The sequence below is a fragment of the Mercurialis annua genome, linkage group LG3 (genome assembly GCF_937616625.2).
Source record: "Mercurialis annua linkage group LG3, ddMerAnnu1.2, whole genome shotgun sequence".
Classification (NCBI taxonomy): Eukaryota; Viridiplantae; Streptophyta; class Magnoliopsida; order Malpighiales; family Euphorbiaceae; genus Mercurialis; species Mercurialis annua.
This window is the reverse complement of record NC_065572.1, coordinates 61,745,029-61,761,678: the sequence shown is the minus strand read 5'-3', so window position 1 is coordinate 61,761,678 and position 16,650 is coordinate 61,745,029. Positions and strand designations below refer to the sequence as shown.

General features: G+C 35.9%; 2 protein-coding genes across 2 annotated transcripts; both read left to right on the top strand.

Annotated features, from left to right (window-relative positions):
- The first annotated feature begins 776 nt into the window (after window positions 1-776).
- On the top strand, window positions 777-2,705 carry LOC126674944 (zinc finger protein CONSTANS-LIKE 16). The gene is made up of 2 exons (XM_050369495.2): window positions 777-2,139; window positions 2,353-2,705. The coding sequence occupies exons 1-2, from the start codon at window positions 1,045-1,047 to the stop codon at window positions 2,617-2,619; spliced, it is 1,362 nt and encodes a 453-aa protein (XP_050225452.1). The 5' UTR covers window positions 777-1,044; the 3' UTR covers window positions 2,620-2,705.
- Window positions 2,706-10,549: 7,844 nt separating this feature from the next.
- Window positions 10,550-13,753, top strand: LOC126672805 (uncharacterized). Its single transcript, XM_050366757.1, has 7 exons — window positions 10,550-11,186; window positions 11,283-11,491; window positions 11,608-11,761; window positions 11,855-12,264; window positions 12,409-13,077; window positions 13,180-13,581; window positions 13,655-13,753. Exons 1-7 carry the CDS (start codon window positions 10,550-10,552, stop codon window positions 13,751-13,753), a joined length of 2,580 nt encoding a protein of 859 aa, XP_050222714.1.
- The last annotated feature ends 2,897 nt before the right edge of the window (window positions 13,754-16,650 follow it).

The window sequence follows — 16,650 nt, the reverse complement described above, 5'->3', positions numbered from 1 at the left end:
ATCTCAAATGCGATGAAAAATAGCAACAACTGTAATAAAAAAACCATACTGATGATTTTTTAAAGTGTTGAATTTAGTAATTCTTGTGTTCAGCACGCAAAATTTAATATATATTTTTTCAACATTTATTTTTAAATTTTATCGAAGCTAAAGGTATTAAAATCCTTTTTATTTTTTTTAAAGAAACACTTAAATCTTTTTTTGCCATTTGGACTCTTAACGTTTTTAAACGGTGCAAAATCAAAATTAGCACATAATAAGTCCTTTTAGTTTACTATATTATAAGCTTCTATGGAAGAGTAGTTGAAGCTGCACTAGTACTACAGTCTTCCAAAAGACAATGTTCTGGTAACTAGTAACTCTAGCTACTTCACTCCACTAGGATATGTAAACCCAATGGCAGATAAGATGGAGCCAGTAGGGGACCATTCAACAAAAGTCCGAACTTGAAAACGGGCAAAATGGGTCATCAAGAGACAAACCAACAAAAAGGTCTAACTCAAATTGTAAAGAGCAAAAAGATTGGATCAAACCCAAACCCAAACCCAACCCATTCTCATCCATACCACCACACTACTTGACCCCACTAGAAATCCATTTGATAGCATAGTTAACCAATGAGAATCCTTAGATCAAGATCATCCTAACTAATCCCACCAATAGAAAAATAGATAAGGCCACTATTGTGGTCCTTAAAGTGCTCCAAAATATCCTTTTCTACTTGGAAAACTATCTAAAAGTGCTTCCAAAAATAATAAAAGTGAACAAAAAACCCCAAAATTCTCCCATAACTTAAATTAGACTGTAAAAGGCCTCTTTGTGGGTCATCCCTTCTATATACTCTTATATCATTGCCACACTCATTTCCTTAGCTCTAAAACATCAACAAATTATTATGAAACTGAAATTTTCTAACTCATTCACTGCCCACTTTAGTTTCTTGCTTTAGTTTTTGAGTTTTCTTGAACTCATTTCTCATTTTCTTTTCTTGTTTTAGGGTTTTCTTGATTTTTTTAGGGTTTCAGTTTTGTTTCTTGATTAACAATGATTGTAAACAAAAATGTAGCCAACGCCGTCGGTGGCAAAACGGCGAGAGCTTGCGATAGCTGTATACGAAAGCGCGCTCGGTGGTACTGTGCTGCTGATGATGCTTTTCTATGCCAATCTTGCGATTTATCTGTTCATTCAGCTAATCCGTTAGCTCGGAGACATGAACGAGTTCGTTTAAAGATTGCTTCTCTTAAATCTTTAAACGTATCTTCGAAAGAAAATTCCACTTCAGTGCCTTCTTGGCATCGAGGATTCACCCGAAAAGCAAGAACGCCGCGAAATCACGGGAATAAATCTCTATTTTCGCTCTCTAAAATCGAAGAAAAATTAAAGGACTCACTTCCAATCGTGCCGGAAGTGGGCTCGGATGATCAGAATTCTCAGGAAGATAATAATGAAGAAGAACAGTTGCTTTATAGGGTTCCGATATTCGACCCTTTTGTCGCTGAATTATGCAGTAATTCAAGAATTACTGTCTCAAATGAAGAAAAACTGAATTATTCAGCTGGTACTGTTGCTCCTGCTGATGATAATAATGATGGAGCTGAATCAAAGGGTTGTTATAATTTGCAAGGATTTCTCCCATCGGAGATGGATCTTGCTGAGTTTGCTGCGGACGTCGAGAGTTTGCTTGGTAGAGGTCTTGAAAACGAATCTTTTGGAATGGAAGATTTAGGGCTTGTGGATTGTAAAGAAATTTGTAGTAGTAATAATGAAGAATTTGAAGGAAAAGTGAAGCTTGAGGACGAAGTAATTAGAGAATGTGATCATGTCGACAACATGGAGATTGACTTGGAAAAAGAAGCTCCGTTTGAGTTGAGCTTTGATTATGATTCTGCTACTTGTGGAGAGGAAGATGATCGGAAAATCGGGACCGATGAGATGGAGTTAAAGAATATCGATTATGGAGACTATGAAGATGATGGTGAAAATAAGAAGAGTAGTAATATTAAGAAGAAGAGAAGAAAAATTCTGTTGAATTTGGATTATGAAGCTGTAATGACAGCTTGGGCAAGCCAAGGAACTTCTCCTTGGACTAATGGACACCGGCCGGATATCAATCCCGATGAGTGTTGGTCGGACTACACGGTACGATTAATAATTTTAATCTATTAAATTTGAATTTACTTCAATCTTGCATTTTACATTTTTATTCAATCGGGTACAAGTAAGATAGCACGGAAATTTGTCACTTTTTTCATTTCGGTATTTCATTTCTTTGATATTTTTTTCGTTTCAGCATTTTCATTTCCGCATAACATATATTTAGATATTCTAATGGAATGAATTTTATTTTTTCAGGAGATTTATGGGGTTGAATATCAAAATCCGTATGGAGATTTAAATTGTCTAGGCGGAGGAGGAGGGGGCGGAAACCCGGCAATGGCGGGTGGAGGCCGAGAGGCACGGGTTTCTAGGTATAGGGAAAAGAGAAGAACAAGATTGTTTTCGAAGAAAATAAGATACGAGGTGAGGAAATTGAATGCAGAGAAAAGGCCCAGAATGAAAGGCAGATTTGTAAAGAGGACACCCTTTTCAGGAGCTGCTTTTCCTATACATACCAAATAAATTTTAACTGCTAAATTTTGCAAATTAGCTTTTGTACCTAGCAGCTTATAATTCAATTTAAATCTATTAATTAGGCCTTTTAGTTACATGAACGTTTGTGCAGTATTTAATTACGTAAATGAAAAATAATTGGAGCTTCTCTTCACATTTAAAATCATTACTTATTTTTTCAAGTTAAAAAGAAATTTGCCGTGTTGATTAATTATCTGAGGATGCAATAATTCAATCCACGTCATCATGACAGTCTATTTCCAAAAGGTGCCTGCAATCAGAAAAGTGAAGTACAGTAAATCTAAACATTAATTGGGTACTACTCATGATGAAATATATTTTCTTAATTCTTTTTAAAATTGACATTGTCCTCTAACTGACTAACAACTTATTCAATCGTTTGATCAAAAAAAAACAACAACTTATTCAATCGTATGTTATCTATAAATTTAAGGAGTTAGGCAAAAATAAATTCTAACATTTTATTTTTTAAGCGATATAAGTCTAATGTTCAAGACATTACAAGACGTTACAATATAAATTTAATTTTTCCAATTTTTTCATTTTATAACGTAAACCATTTTTTACAATTATTTGTATATGTAATACAGTTATATTATTGGCATATTAAATTCCAACTTTTTAAAATTTTGTAAATAAAATTTCAAAATTTTGCATTTTTGCACTATGTAGCCTAAAAAAGATGACAAAATAACCAAGATTTGAAATGAGTTTACAAGATGCAAAATTAGAAATGTTTGTATTTGTTTCGTAATGTTTTAACATTAAAAACATTAAGATTTATTTTGTCAATACTCTTAAATTTTTAATTAATATTTTTATAATAAATTAAGCATGAAAGTTAGTACATGGTAGAAAAGCTAACTATATTTATTGAAATTTGGAAATATAGGAATGACAGAGTTTTTCGGGATGATCTTCCAAACAAAGAGGCGGTTATTTTTAATTGCTTTTTAAAGTATTTTTTATTTTTAAAAGTTGTAGAAGGAGTTTTTGCTATTCGGATTTGGATTTCTTTTATGAATCCATTCATTATTTTGTATTTGAACAGTTGATATGATTTATCCGATTTATTTTGTCTAAACTTTTAGTGTGTCATTTAAAGTGTGCCGCTTTTTGTGCGAAAGTTTAAAGTAACGGTTTTCGCCACTTCTCGTGGCTTTAATACAATTTTATTCATAAAAAATGTTTATATTTTAGAATTTTAATCAGAGGGAATTTTCTACGCTACACCATTTTCTATTTTATTTACAACTTTATATTATTTTTTTTGTCCTTTTATAGTGTTTTTATAGTAACAATAGTGTATATATGATGTTTTTGTAGAGTTTTTATAGTGTATGCCACAAAAAAACTGCGAATACACCATAAACACTGTAAATACACCAGAAAAATATAGATACACACTAATAAAAACTGTGTTTTACCAACGGATTTTTTTTTACCGATGGATATAAAATCCGTCGCTAAATTGTCATTTAAATTGGCGGGAGTGTTCCCGCCAATTATTTTTGATGGATTTAGCGACGGATTTCATATCCGTCGCTAAATCCGTCTTTAAGTCGCTTAATCCGTTTTAAAAAATTAAATCGTAAAAATAAATTATAAAATTAAATAAAAAATTTATCAAAAAATTATTTAGGAAAATAATTAGTAAAGAAATAATAATTATAATTTTTTTAATTAAATATAATATTATTTAAATATAACATAACCATTTATGAAATATATTGAAAACATTGTTATTTATTTATTCATTAAAATAACTATTAATTATAAAAAATAATTATCTTAAAATGTTGGAGGAAGTATTTGTTATTTTTGGGTTACATTTATATATATATAAATAACAAGAATATGAGCTGGTTCAGATGGAGCTACGGACGAGAGAACTTCAAAGTTAAAGAGCAATGAGTTGGAGCAATGAGAAGGATGGGTGGCCTACTGGGAAGTTTGTAAAAATCACGAGTGGGTGATTGAGGCAACGGATGGGTAACAGAGGACGACGGGCGACGAGTGGGTGACGAGTGTGTGACCGATTAAATAATAATAATTTACTTTTACGATTTAATTTTTTTAATTGTTTTTCAATCAGCGACGGATTTAAATCCGTCGGCAATCTCTGGAAAATCCGTCGCCAAATTTTTTGGTCTGTCGCCAAAAATTTAGCGACGAGGATTTTGCTTCATCGGGAAACGTTTTCCCGACGGATTTCATGCTTATATTGGCGGAAAAATCCGTTGCTAAAAGCAAGCATTTTAGTAGTGACACCAGAAAAATACCAAAAGTGCACTATAAATATACCAAAAATACACTATAACGTAAATAGAACAAACACTAAAAATTATAAATCAATTTATTTTTACAAAATTAGTAGCATTGAAATTAAAGAACAAATCTATGAACAAAAAAAAACGAAATAATTATATGAATAAAAAAAATTATAAACATAAAAATAATAGATCTACAACAATCTCCTTATAAAAAATCTAATTTATCATAAACAAAAAATATAAAAATCACAAAATATCTAAAACGACGTCAAGAACTTCGTCGGAAGAAACGCGGTGGCAAGAAAATCATTGGAAGAATCGCGACGATGAGAAATTCTCTAAAAAAACGCGATGATGAAAAAAATACGACGAAAAATTTACCGAAAAATGTGCGACGACGAGATGTAAGAAGCGGCGATTGAAAAAAAAAGAGGAAGAAAAAATTTGAAAAGGAGAGAAATAAAGGAAGAGAGAAATTTGATAGGGATTGAGAATTAGAGAAAAATAGAGAATTTATGTGAGGGGAGAGAAAAAGTGTGGTGGCTATGATAATCAAATGGTCTAAAATGAGATAAAACTTTAATATATACAAATTTTTTTTTGATATTATGTTTTATATAGGGATAGAGAGGGAAATTATAAACAGATGAGTGAAAAAGCTGTAAATATGTTTCAAAATGAAATATTTTAAAAATAATTATTTTTAATTAAGAAAAAATTATTTAGATAGAAACTGACAGGATAGAGAGGTCTATTTTGGTTATTTTTATATAAATATAGAGAATATTTAATTCATTAAATTTAAAAATAAAAATTAAATGACAATTACAATGATAAATTAAAAAAAAATTCGGATATAAAGCAATTAGTTACGTCAAATCCATTTTCAGATTCTTCAACTCCTCACTTATTTTTTCAATAAATCCCTCTACTCAATTTGATATTTATAGGTCCCTTAAACTTCAATTCCGTTGTTATTAGAATGCAGTAGTAATGTGTAAAAATAATCTATAAACCGCTCCAATGTTTAATACCTATTAACCGCTCGATAATTTATCCATCTTTATCCACATATCATAGAACCACAACCATTTACAATTGTATTGAACTCTTTTGAGACTCATCAATTAAAAGAGCATAGAATGAATCACCGATATCTTTAATAATTGCATCTGTCGTCAATAATGAAATAAATAACTACTGTAATATGTTTTAAGTTATTATAATGTTAAAAAAATTACAATTGTTCCTTTCTATATATAAATATACACGATTAATCAAACCTTTTCATCTTATGACTGTTTTAATATAATTTTTATTTGTTTCAAAAAACAAATAAGAAGCAAAATTGAACTTTTTGTATCACACTATTTCTTTTAGAGGTGAGCACGGTTCAGGGGAATCCGGAAATTGACAAATCTCTGGAACCAAACTAAAAGTCGGGGATATTGAAAATTGGATCTCTGCATCCGTACCAGTAATCGGTTTGGTTAGGAGATTTTATCTTTCGGTACAGTTCGGTACAGGGATTCGGTTATAATAGTTCAGTACGGTTCGATACGGATATCACTAGAAACATGGATATTGTTTTATTTAAAATATGATCTCTACTATATTATAATATATCATTTTGACTTTTAAAATTAATTAGCTACTCATTTATTTTTTTATATTTTCAACAATCACAAATAAATAATCTACAATAAAATAAAAGGGCATAACATGTATATTATTATTCGATTTAATATTAAATTTTTGATTATTTGATAAAGGTACTTTTATCTATTCTCAAGTTTAAACTATATCATTTTTGTTAAAACTATGTTATTTGGTCAATAATAAAAAATAATGAATATATAAATTGTTCATATATTTTTTAAAAATACTTTTAATAATTATTAAATATTTGATAAATTCATATATTTTATAAACAATTTTAATGTTTAGTAATTCAAAATTAATATGAATACAATAATCAAATTAAAAGTAGAATAATATATATACAGTCGACCCTCTGATAATTAATATACATGGTGGATCAAAAAATTATTAATTATTAGAATTATTAATTTATTGAATTTGTATAAAAAAATTATAAAAGATAAAACATCTACATTAATAGACCTATTATTAATATTATATTATAAAAAAACTAACAAAATACACTTTGCAATCACTCAATTTAAAAGAAATAATTTTATATTCAATTTAAGAAATATCAATTGATATCAAACTAAAAAATAATTATTAAGAAGTTATATTCATAAAGTAAAAATAATTTTTAATATTTTTTATATTAGAGATACTTTACTTACTTTAATTTGTTTATCTAATAGCTTCTTTTAAAAAATTTCAAAAGAATAAGAAAGTCATAATTTGATGGTATTTTAACTTCCACTTTATGAATTAAGGTTAGTATTGCCTCAAATAAATCATCAATTGATATATATTTCTTTTAAAAAATCTCTCTAATAATTAATATTCATGTAGAATATATTTTAAATTTTATTAATTATTAAATAATAGAATTATTAATTATCCGACGTGGAACGAAGTTGGTTCTCTCAATTTTCTATTAATTATTAGAATTATTAATTTATAGAATATTAACTATTAGAGGGTCGACTATATATATATATATATATATATATATATATATATATTTATACTATATATAAAAGCACGGATGGGGGAACAAGCACTTTTACGTTAATGTCCTTAATAAATTATTGCTTAACTTAAGGTTTTATGGTAATTAAATTATTATCTAAATGTTAGAGTTATAACATAATTAAAATTTGATTTCAACAAGGATTAAAAAGATTAATCTAAACAAATACTACATAATTAGAAAGATACTAGGAACATAAATTTTAGAGTCCTAGGTATAACAAAAAAAGTCTGTTATATATTGAATAGAATTAGTTTTTGTTTTTCTCATTAAAAAACAAAACAAAGATGTAGATAACTATTGGGGGTATTCAATTATTAATAATTGTCTTACCTAAAAATTAGCTAATTTAAATTACTTCGACCCATTCAATTTCCAAATCCTCTCTTTCTTTCCCTAATTCCATAGTATTTTAATATGGTATTTATTATCATATTAAACTTATTTTACTAAACTACAACTATTAATCTAAAGTCTGTAATATAGATAGTATTTGTTATTCTAACAAAAATTTCTAACTAATTTAACAGCGGAGTTGGACACTTGAAATTAAGGGTGTTCGAAAGTAACAAATATAATATACCTTTACAAAAGTGTTTCTTAACAAATTCGGTGATATTTTAATGAAATAAGGAAATTATGAAATTTAATTATTATAAATAATTATATTTATTTCCAACAAAAATTCTAACTAATTTGATATTAATAATAAATAAAATAAATTATTACAATTATAATAAATTTACTTAATACATAAATTGACGAATCACATTACGAGCCACGTGCGTAGCACGTAATGCGAAACTAGTATATATAAAATTTCGGTTCTTCAGATATAAGTTCAATATTTTGGTTTGGTACGGTTCGGTTTGATTTTCGGTACAGTTATTTATAAAAGATCCAGAACCATACTAATAAAATTTTCGGTACACTTTGGTTCGGGAAAAGTCAATGATCAACGGATATATTTCGGTTATGGATATTTTTGGTCCGATTTTTGGTTCGATTTTAAAGATATCCAGGATCCGTGCACACCCCTAATTTCTATCTCTTTTATCCTGATGAATCTCTCTCCTGGTCTAAGTAAAAAAGGTTGAGTTTTTCAATGTTTAAAATTGGCTTATAATTGATAGTTACTCCCTCCGTCCCATTCTAATTGAACACTATTTCCTTTTTGGGCGTTCCATTCTAATTGACACTTTCCATTTATAGAGTAGTTTTTACACTACTTTTCTCTTTATACCCTCTTCAATTAATGCATTTAGAAAGCATATTTTTGAAAAGTTGTGATGCATTTAATGTAAAGTAAGGATATAAAAGTAATGTTACTAAAATTTCTTAAATAATGTGCAATTGAAATTTTCTCAATTAGAATGGGACGGAGGGAGTATTATTTAATATGTTCTGCCACATCATTCTGAGACGTTAAATACTTATTCTAACGTTATAAATATCTCATTTATTTGCTATATAAATCACATAATACAACCATTATGTCATATAATTATTTTTGTTTCTTTTATAAATAACTAGTTTCGCATTACGTGCTATACACGTGGCTCGTAACGTAACTCTTCAATGAACATATTAATAAATTTATTATAATTATATCAATTTTTTATTTATAATTAATATTAAATTAGTTAAGAATTTTTGTAAAAGTAAATAAATATAATATATTCGGTTATTAAATTTTCTTCTTTTTGTTTTATAATAACTGATAACGTAGCACATCTAGTAGGACAGGGCTTGGAACTATATCAATCTTGACGAGGAAAGGCAAAGGAAGGCTTATGGGATGGCTAGCCCAGCTCCCAGTAAGGCGCAGAACGTTCAGGGGTCTAGCCGCAGTCAAGATCGGTACCGACCTCTGAATGAGACATCGGGGTACAGGGGTCATAAGCTGTTCAATGCTCAACCCAGTCCGACCAGCACGGGGCCTGGAACTAAGCCGAGTTTCAGCATTGGAGGAGGAACTGAAGGATATGTGGACCGAGCAGGGGTGCCACGACAATATGTACCTCTTAATACTCCGAGGGAACAGATTCTATCTTGGATCAAGCATAATAATGAAGAGATTCGTTATCCACCAAGGCTAGTAAAAGATGGAGATCGGTCTAAATTCTGTGAATTCCATGACGGCTATGGCCATGAAACAGAAGAATGTGGGCGTTTGAGGAGCGAGATTGATAAGCTGGTGTGCCAGGGCCGATTGCAGCATTTTGTGATGGCTAAGGAGGGCCAGGATCGAGGAAATATTAGGGTCAACTCGGTCAGATCAGAGTCAGGAGGAAGCAGGGAAGCTCAATCCCCATCGAAAAAGACACAGGTCACGGGGGTAATTAACACAATCTCAGGAGGAACTTCGAAATCTGAGTACAGTCGAAAACGCAGAAAGAAGAAACAAAAGATGGTCATGTCAGTATCAACCGGGTCGCCGTTGCCTAGCATTGTTTTCGGGCCTGAGGACGCGAAGGGAATAGATTTTCCTCACGAAGACGCTTTGATTGTATCGGCAATCATTGGATCGAAATGGGTAAAGCGATTGCTTGTAGACGATGGTAGCTCGGTTAACTTGTTAACTCTGTCAGTATTTTTGACAATGGGAGGATCCAAGACTGACCTCAAACCTGTGAACATTCCCCTCCTGGGGCTGGGGGGAGCTCCGGTCACCCCAGAGGGAATGGTCGAGCTAGATTTGGAGCTCGGCATCGAAACACCTCAGGAGGACGGAACAGAGGGAATCCTGGCGGAACCAACACGGAAGGTACGTTCACTGTTCATGATAGTTGACATGCCTCTTGCGTATAATGGTATTCTTGGTAGACCTATGTTGTATAGCATAGGTGCAGTGACTAGTATTCGTTACTTGATGATGAAAATCCCAGTGGGAAACAAGGTCATAACTATTAGGGGAAACCAAACCCTATCTAGGCAATGTTACATGGCCACTATGTGCAGCACGGTGGAAACGATGAACATCGATACACCGGAGCTGCTCCTCAGAGAGAAAAAAGCTCAGAAACCCCGAGAAAACTTAGAAACGATTGAACTTACAGAGGGATCCGAGATGTGTGTAAAGCTGGGGGTAGATTGGCCAAACGAGCACCGGGAGGCTATCATAGCTCGGATAAAACAGTATGTGGAGGAGTTTACCAACAAACCAGAGGATATTGGGGGGGTAGACCCGAAGATTATTTCGCACAAGTTAAATGTGGATGCTAAGTGCAAGCCTGTCAAGCAAAAGAAAAGAACTTTCTCTCTAGAGAAACAGATTGCTATCCGAGATGAAGTGGAGAAGCTCTGGAAAGCCGGGTTCATCAGGAAAGTAGACTACCCTGAATGGCTGGCTAATGTAGTCTTGATCAAGAAGTCTAACGGTAAATGGAGGCTTTGTATAGATTTCACTGATCTAAACAATGCCTGCCCAAAAGACAGTTTCCCCCTGCCGAACATCGATCAACTGGTAGACGCAACGTGTGGGTTTGCGGTTTATGCTTTCTTAGACGCCTCCCAGGGATACCACCAGATCCCGATGAGTAAAGATGACGAAGAAAAGACAGCTTTCACAACGGATCTGGGGACTTATTGCTACAAGAAGATGCCTTTTGGTTTGAAAAATGCTGGGGCAACCTATCAAAGACTCATGAATCATGTTTTTAAAGATCAACTGGGCAAGAATGTCGAGGTTTATGTGGATGACATAGTCGTGAAATCCAAGGGGATCGAGGATCACGCAGAGGATTTGGCAGAAACTTTTGAAAAGCTGAAGGGTTTTAACCTCAAGCTGAACCCAGAAAAGTGTGTTTTTGCAGTCCGCTCTGGGAAATTTCTAGGGCACCTCATCTCGGAGAAAGGCATCGAGGCCAACCCGGAGAAAATCGAGGCAGTAATAAACATGAAAGCCCCGAGCTCGGTAAAAGAAGTACAAAAGTTGAACGGAAGAGTCACGGCGTGGGAAGATTCATGAGTTGCTCGGCCAAACGATGTTTGCCATTTTTCAAAATTCTGAAGAATACAAAGAATTTCAAGTGGACAGAGGAGTGTAATACAGCTTTTGAAGAGCTGAAGGTTTACCTTAGCACACCCCCGGTGCTAGGTAGACCTGAGCCAGGGGAAATCTTATATTTGTATCTCTCGGTGAATGACGAGACAGCGGCGGCAGTCCTGGTAAAGGAAGAGAAGGGTCTGCAAACCCCAGTTTATTATCTCAGTAGGGTCTTGAAAGGCCCGGAGGTCAGATATCCAAAAATTGAGAAATTTGCTTTGGCATTGAAAGTGGCGGCGGAAAAGCTAAGGAGATATTTCGAGGCTCACATTATTGTAGTACGAACGAACCAACCTCTGAGAAAGGCGTTGCAGAGGCCTGAAATGTCGGGACGGCTGGTCAGTTGGTCGGTCCAGCTGGGAGGATATGACATCCGGTATGAACCAAGACCGGCCCTAAAAGCACAAGTGTTGGCATATTTCATAGCCGAGACCACAGCAAGTGACCAACCTGAGGAACCTGATGAACAACTTCGACGGTGGGTCTTAGAAGTCGATGGGGCATCAAATCTGGAAGGATCTGGGGCAGGCGTAGTCTTGAAAGGTCCTCACGGAGTTACACTCCGAAGCTCGGTTAAATTCGATTTCCCGGCATCCAATAATGCCGCGGAGTATGAGGCTCTGTTGATCGGATTAAGAATGGTAAACGTGGTCAAAGCCGAGCACGTAACGATAAGAAGTGATTCTCAGTTAGTCGTCTGTCAAATCCTGGGTACTTTTGAAGCTCGGGATTCAGAAATGAGAAGATACGTGGACAGAGTCAAGTTCTTCCTAAACAAGATTCAGGAGCTCGGAGGAAAATGGGTGATAGAGCAAGTTCCTCGTTTGGAAAATCAAGAGGCCGATGTACTAGCTAAAGCAGCAACAGTAAACGAAAAGATACCGGGGGTCCATTTCTCTGTTCAAAAGCATTCCAGCATCGACAACCACGAAACCATTTTTCTAACTCAGCCTTCGGAAAATTGGATGCAAGGCATAGCCCACTACCTGATGGACGGAACTCTGCCAGAAAACAGAGACAAAGCATACAAAATCTTGCGACAAGCTCCGTACTACGCGTTCCTCGATGGAGTCTTATACAGGAAGTCATTCACCCACCCGTGGTCGAGATGCCTGACAGCAGAGGAAGGGGAGTATGTTCTGAGAGAAATACACGAAGGGATTTGTGGGGCACACATAGCTCCTCGCATGTTGGCAAAGAAAGCAGTGTTGCAGGGCTACTACTGGCCCCTAATGGTCAGGCAAGCAGAGGAGATAGTAAAGAAATGTGAAAACTGTCAGAGGCATCAGAACATCCGACATGCTCCCACCACAGAGCAGTGTCCTATTACCAGTCCTTGGCCATTTGCAACTTGGGGAATTGACATCCTGGGTCCTTTCACACCAACCACGGGGCAGAAAAAGTTCTTGATAGTGGCAGTAGATCACTTCACAAAGTGGATCGAGGTAGAGGCAGTGAGTACCATCACAGAAGCTCGGATCAGGGATTTCTTCTAGAGGCAAATTGTGTGTCGTTTCGGTATACCCAGAGCGTTGGTAACTGATAACGGAAAGCAGTTCAACTGCCGGGCATTCAAGGAATTTTGCAACGACTTGCACATTGACCTGCGTTTCACTTCGGTAGTTCACCCGCAAAGCAATGGGATGACCGAAGTAACAAACCGGACGATCCTAAAAGGGCTTAAGGCCAGGCTAGGGGAGTTCGACAGACAGTGGCTGGAAGAGCTACCGAAGGTCATATGGGCCTACCGAACCACCCCGAGGGCAGGCACAGGAGACACCCCGTTTTCTTTGACATACGGGTGTGAGGCAATGATACCTGTGGAAATCGGGATACCAACTCTAAGGGTTCAGTTCTTCGATGAGGCTAAGAACGAGGAAGAACAGAAGTTATGTCTAGACCTGCTGGAAGAACGAAGAGAGCAGGCAGCGCTGAGAATTGAAGCATACAAGCAAAGAGTGGCTAAGTATCATAACAAGAGAGTTAAACCCCTGAGTTTCCAAGTTGGCGATCTGGTCCTGAGACGGGCAGACATTGCTAAGGGAAACGCTGGAGTGGGAAAGCTCGAACCTAATTGGGAAGGCGCCTATCGAGTCACTGAGGTCGGACGAGCAGGAGCTTACAAGATAGCACACATGTCGGGCAGAGTGCTCCCGAGAACTTGGAACTCCCAGGTTCTTCGGAAATACTATCAGTAGTCACTTGTTTTCATTTTCGAGGTACCTAGGGGTTTTTTCACTTATGTTTGGGTTAGGCTTTTGTAAAACTCAAACATTAGTTTTTCCCCTCAATGAATAAAAAAGATTAAAAAGAATTCATGTCTTTCCCAAAACCCGAGCACTATACTCGGTAAAAAATCTACGGGTTGGAGGAGCCCGAGAACTTTGGCCAGCAGCCGCAGGAGCTGCTCCCCCAGGACCAGCCTTGTCCTGAACTGGGCCATCCACCGTCTCGGTGGAGTCTAGGTTGACGAACGGAATGTCCCCAACTGGTTCGGCACCCGCTGGCACCTCGATCCCCTCCGGCAAACGAACCCGGAGAGGAACAGCGTCTAAACCCTGCAAGGGTTCTTCAGGAACACCCTTAGCAGCAGGCGCCTCAGCAGTAGGAGACTTGGGCACCTCGGCAGCCTTGAGGAGAGGAGGAGGTGCCGGTGTAGCATTTCGGCTCGCCGGCCTCTTGCGTTTCTTCCCAGCAAGCTTTCCTAAATCGATGCTCTCCACTGCAAAGACACAGAAACCAGCTCGGATGAGACAAGTTTCAAAAGGGAGAAACAAGAAAAATTTGCAAAAAGTTAAAACTATGGATCAAAAAGAATTTCCTAAGGGGTGAAACCAGCAGAACATGAAGAACACAGATGAATTTCCAGATTCCTGGAAATTCATCTCCCAACCCAGCCAAACACGAAGAACACAGATAAATTTCTAGATTTCTGGAAATCCCTCTCCCAAACACAAAACACAGAACAGAGAATGTATCTAGAAAATCAAACAGCCAAACACGAAACAAGATATCTAAGCCATAACCAGATGCAATAACTCAGAGAAAATCACAAGGAAAACGAAATCAAAAACATCACGCAGTAGAATATCACCAAAAACACATACATCTAAGCCAGAAATCACAACACAGAAAATAAAATACAAGGAACCAGAAATGCTTACTTGTACGAAGATTCCTCGAAAGAACAGTTGAGAACGAAGAAAACCACTCGATGAACACAGTATAAACAGCAATAAAAACTTCAGCAAGCTAGCGCCAGAAATGTCTCTCCAGCAATAGAAACACGAAGCAACGTCTAAAGAAAGATGAAAAGAAAGGGAAGTTTTTCTTTTTAAGTCAGAGAGCAAGTTTGAAGATGAAGAACTTAGAGAGAATGTAAAAAGTCTCTCAGTGTTTGAAAAATTAAATTTATAACTGAAAAGAGAGGGAAATTGAAAGGACACGCCTTTAATTTTCTCTCTCTTCCCACTCAAAACGTCTCCTGGGAAAGCGCTCACACCTTAACTGCTAGACACGTGGATCCAGCGTAGACAACAAGCAACCGCCACATAGGACAACGGCTACAACAGCTGTCAGACAGGACATCTCGACAGTCATGTCCTTTCACACAGCAGTATCAGCTCACCCATCTCTCTGACAAGCAGCTCGGTGTCAGAGACTATCCATAAACGGAACAAACACGCCAAGGATCACGTGACTTAACAACTCGGATAACACTACCATCTCGGACATAAATATCCGACAAGCTAGGGGGGATTAGTGATAACGTAGCACATCTAGTAGGGGCGAAGCAACCTCGCCAGGAACGAACATCACTAAGTCAAGCATTTCACCGACCTGGTAACAATATCCGACCTTCTCGAAATCGTAGAGGACATGGCTTGGGGGGTCACCGGATCGATGGGCATTCAAACATCATCCGAGACATTCATGTATGATAAGGTCGGACCAAGGATTCAATCCGGGCTCCGAGTCATATTCAACTCAGACCTAGTCCGAGCTCCGAGTTTATAAACCCGAAATACCGAATTCTATGACCCGGGCTTCGAGATAACCTCAGGAACCAGAACCATGATAACTTGGTCCCCAAGTTGTCCGGGCTTCAAGGTCTAACCGGGCTCCGGGGTCTTGCCCAGAAACACACGCTCGTGTACCAGATCCTGGGACCACAGGAGATCTTCTGACAGGTACGTGAAGAATGTTCCCTCTGACACATCTAACAACCCGTGCCACCCGCAGGGATATTCTGCCACGTCAGCATAACTGATTTCTGGGACCACTGGGCTCACAGCTTGCCAGCAAGGCAGGTTTGTCCTTAAACCCTAACTATAAATAGAGGGTTTAAGGACAAACCCTAGGTAATTCTCTTTTCTCTACTCTAAGTACTCTCTTTTTCTCTTCTTCTTCTTTCTCTACCTCAAAACCTTACTTGAGCGTCGGAGCGAACGTCCGGTGACCCCCACCGAAGTTCCTTCTGACCTCTGTTTACTTGTGGTGTGCAGGTCGTTACATCTCGGATTCAGTTTGGTGATTCATCAATAACCATAATTAAATAATTAATTTAATTTTATTAATAATATCTTTAAAAATAATAAGATAGAAATTTAAATAATAATATATTGACCAAATACAGTATTTTAATTTTGTAGTTCAATCAAACTAAAAGATAGGTATTCCTATTAATTTGGAGACAATTTAGCTTTTTAAAAATTTGAATTGGAGATAATTTAGCTACCTATTCTAATTATGACTTTAATTACAATAGTGATTAATTAAATACCTAATTAGTTAATGACTATAAAAGTAGTAAACTGAAAAGGATTATTCAGTAAATTTGTCTGTCCCCCCCATCCGTGCTTTTATATATAGTACAGATATAGATTAGCATAGTAAGGCCATAAGCAAAGGAAAAAAATTCAAACTCCAAACGTTTTCACAAAAAATAATATACTTGACACACTAAAAATTACGGCAGAAAGAGAAGACAACAACAATCACATTCAAGAGAATAAAATACAAAATGG